This window comes from Trichinella spiralis (genome assembly GCF_000181795.1).
Source record: "Trichinella spiralis strain ISS 195 chromosome Unknown Scfld3117, whole genome shotgun sequence".
NCBI classification, from domain to species: Eukaryota; Metazoa; Nematoda; class Enoplea; order Trichinellida; family Trichinellidae; genus Trichinella; species Trichinella spiralis.
The window spans coordinates 2,442-6,049 of record NW_003530056.1 but is presented as its reverse complement, the minus strand read 5'-3'; the positions used below and the strand labels follow the sequence as shown (position 1 = coordinate 6,049).

The 3,608-nt window shown below is 34.6% G+C and overlaps 1 protein-coding gene across 1 annotated transcript; it reads right to left on the bottom strand.

Moving 5' to 3' along the window:
- Positions 1 to 2,200: 2,200 nt before the first annotated feature.
- Positions 2,201 to 3,539, bottom strand: Tsp_13453 (ribosomal protein L7/L12; the record flags this gene model as incomplete). Its single annotated transcript, XM_003368092.1, has 5 exons — positions 2,201 to 2,318; positions 2,358 to 2,443; positions 2,981 to 3,085; positions 3,275 to 3,403; positions 3,460 to 3,539. Coding segments are annotated over 5 exons (518 nt in total), but the record flags the coding sequence as incomplete, so codon positions are not given.
- Between the last annotated feature and the right edge of the window lie 69 nt (positions 3,540 to 3,608).

Here is a 3,608-nt window from a genome sequence, read left to right as displayed (position 1 = left end):
ACTAATGTAGCTGCAAATGAATAATGCTTCACGTTTATAAATTATTATTTGTTGTTATATTAATTATTTACTATGGTTGATTTTGTTTACTTGACGGGGGCTCTTTTAAATTAATTAAGCTTTATCTTCGGATAATCGACTGTTGGCAAGACAAGAAAATTAACAGATTATCATATTACAATGATGAAAATACGCAACGGTGATCTGATGTCTCACTGACCGGCATGAATTGTGACCTGCTGCTGCTGCTGCTGTTGATTCATTTTGTTTCGTCATGAATCTACATAAAAATATGGTTTCAAATTACGACGTAATTGTTGCTTGTGTTGCTATTGTTGGAAACATATCATTTGTGTACATAGAATTAGGCTGACAACAACAACAACAACAACAACAGCAACGTCTGCAATATGCTGCATGTAAAAAATTAAAACTGAAAATCAAAACTAAGTCAAACAAATCAACCTTACCATAACCCTGCTAATCTCCAATTATGCACTGAAAGCAGTGCGCATTTTTCCAACCACGCACCACTGGACAATAAATACAACATCATCAACAGCCTACAACAAATGTGTCAAATTAAACTTTCACATTTTACAAAAAAATCATCAGCATCACATCTCACACAACAATTGAAAATTGTAAATACTCTTCTTCTACAATGAAATAATCTGCATGCTTTTTTCTCCATCTTCTTCCACGACAACTTCTGCAATTGTTTCATACATACAAAGTGAAAAGAAGATCAACTTTATATCAAAAATGATAGGTGCATGATGCACCGGTTTCACTTTTCATAGCAACAATCATGCTATCGAAAAGCAACCACATGCAAATTAAAAATTATGAACAAAAAAGCCTGCTTGAAAACAATAAGCATGAACTACATTTTTTTATAAAGATAAAAACTAACAAAAAATATTATTTTGTAATATTGAAATATCTTTCTCTTTTTGTTCGACAAACATGCATTTCTTTCACTGGATAATTTTTTCTTTGTTTTTGCTTGAACACAAAATTTACACGATATTGTCATTGCCAGTGTTGAGAATATACCTTTTGAACACATCTGCTGAAAATTCATCCCCCTTTCAATTAAAAAATATATGCTGATCGGAAAATTCAATAATACACGCATTGTATTTATTTATAAATAATATGCAGCTTCCTTATGCTGCATTATTGTATGCAAAAATGACCTTTTGACATACTGTTTCCCGGACAGATGTCGGTGTTCATTTGATAAATTATGCTTCGTACACAAAGCCAGCTAGCTCACAATGCATTTTACAAAGCCGGTTCTTATAAATGATAGCATTTCCAGTTATGATAAGCAATCAGTGAACTTGATCAGGGATACAGTTCCATTGTTGTAGTGTATTCTGTCAACGAGTGCGTGTGTTGAAAAGATTAAAAATACCAAAGCAGAACAGGTAACTACTGTTCAATTAAGGTACAGAATTCGCAAAATCCAAAACACAAAATGTACCTACTTGTCAGTATTGGAATTTTTACGCTTCTCTCCAAATGGACGTGCAACGCAGTTAGCAACTTCAGTAAGTCGTCCTTTTTCCTTCTCTCTCAAAAATAACAACAATAATATAACAGACTCTTGCCCGAAATCTCCTCCAATTGTACTGAATGCAATCAACAAATGTTGGTCAGATAATCACTGTCAAAATAACGAACAATGCTGTCCAACGGCACTGGGCAACGTATGCTTGATGAGAGTGATCTCGTGTAAGCAAACATTCACAACCAAAAATTACTTTCAAAATGCACATCAATAATAATCTGAAAATTACAGTAAACTGTCCGGATGGATCACCGCGAACGACAGCCTGCAACTCAGACAAAGACTGCGCATCTTATGAGTCATGCTTGCACCAATATTGCTGCAAAATTAATAAAACTGGATACTGTCCTACCTCGCACTTTTTTGACATCAACTTTGGAGAGCGTGAAAAGCGCTGTCGTCATGATTTCGACTGTGATGGAATTCAAAAATGTTGCCGACTAGAGGATGGTTACAAATGCATCACGCCATTGTCAGAAGCCTATCGTGAGTTGTATTCATCATTCGTTATTTTTCTTCATCTCACTATTCTGATAAAAATAGAATATCAAATAAGAGAAAAATTCACATGCGTTACCCGTATGCATTTTTGTTGCGTTCATGATTGGGAAATTATTTTTTTTAAGAAAAACCAGGAAAATGTCCCTCACCAAATAGCCTTCCAGAAGAAGACGATTTTCGCTGTTCAAAAGATTCCGACTGCGACGGATGGAGAAAATGTTGCGTCACGTTGAACGGCCTGTACTGCAAAAATCCAATTGTATTACCATTCAAATACCGCGAAAAGAAAATGGTCATCGGACGACGTGGAACTTCCTGTCCAAACGATGAACCACCGGTTGGCGTGTGCAACACGTCGGCCGACTGTACTGTGGATTATTTCTGCTTGAATTCAGTTTGCTGCAAAGCTGAAGTGAACGTCTGTCCTCCGCTAAAAATTGCACAAGAAATGAAACCTGAAAACGAAGGAAATTGTTCTTCCAATTCGGATTGCAAAAGCAATAATACAAAATGTTGCGCAACTGGAATTGGAAAACACTGTTTAAAAGTTGGATATCATTTTTGATTATTAATTTCATGAATCGAAAAAAATTTAAAAAAAAAGAAAAGAAAACAGTACAAAAATGAAAACTTTCCCAAAATCAATGAAACGATAGACGAATTAATTTTCATCAAAAACTTACCATCATGGAATGGTTTGGCCGATAATTTCTTCAGCAAACGTACTACTAATATAACTACTATTGTTACTGTTTCAAACAATAAACAAATTACGACGATTCAAAAAGAGCTTTCAAAGCTGAGCAAGTGATGTAGAAAAAAAAACTGGCTGAAAAGCTTTATTGAACTCAATGAAAATATTCAACTCCATGATCCCACAATAACAATTTATTCTATTACACATTCCCCACCGGCTGCGGTAATTTGCTCTTTCAATTTCTCCGCTTCGGTCTGACCAATATCTTCCTTGACAATTTGCGGCAAAGTTTCGACGTACTTTTTTGCCTAGACACATCACCAAAAAAATAAAACCTGACTATCTTTTTACAGTATCAATCATTCGATATTTTAAATTATAAAGTTTTGAATGAGCCATTCAAAACAAAAATTCTAAACGAAAGATTGAAAAAAAATACCTAAAATATAAATAATTAAAAATTAAATAATTCTTAGTGTTAAAAGATTTAAACAAACCTGAACCAGATTCAGCCCGGGAACGACATTCTTTATTTCCTTGATGAGTGCAATCTTTTTGCTTTCATCAAATTTCACAAGTCGCAAAGTAAACGAAGTCTTCTGCTGAACGTCTTTTTTCTCGTCTTTCTAAAAATATCTCACAAAATTGATCACTGTTCAACAATGGTGACATAAGGGGAAACCTTCATTTCGCCAATTTCACCAGCAGGCTGACATACCCATTCCTGGAAAACTGTGGGCGTGTCGGGTAAATTTAACGCTTCTAATATTATTGAAATTTTTTAATAACCTTACACAAGTACGAATATTTAAATCACCCGCAAAACCTGTT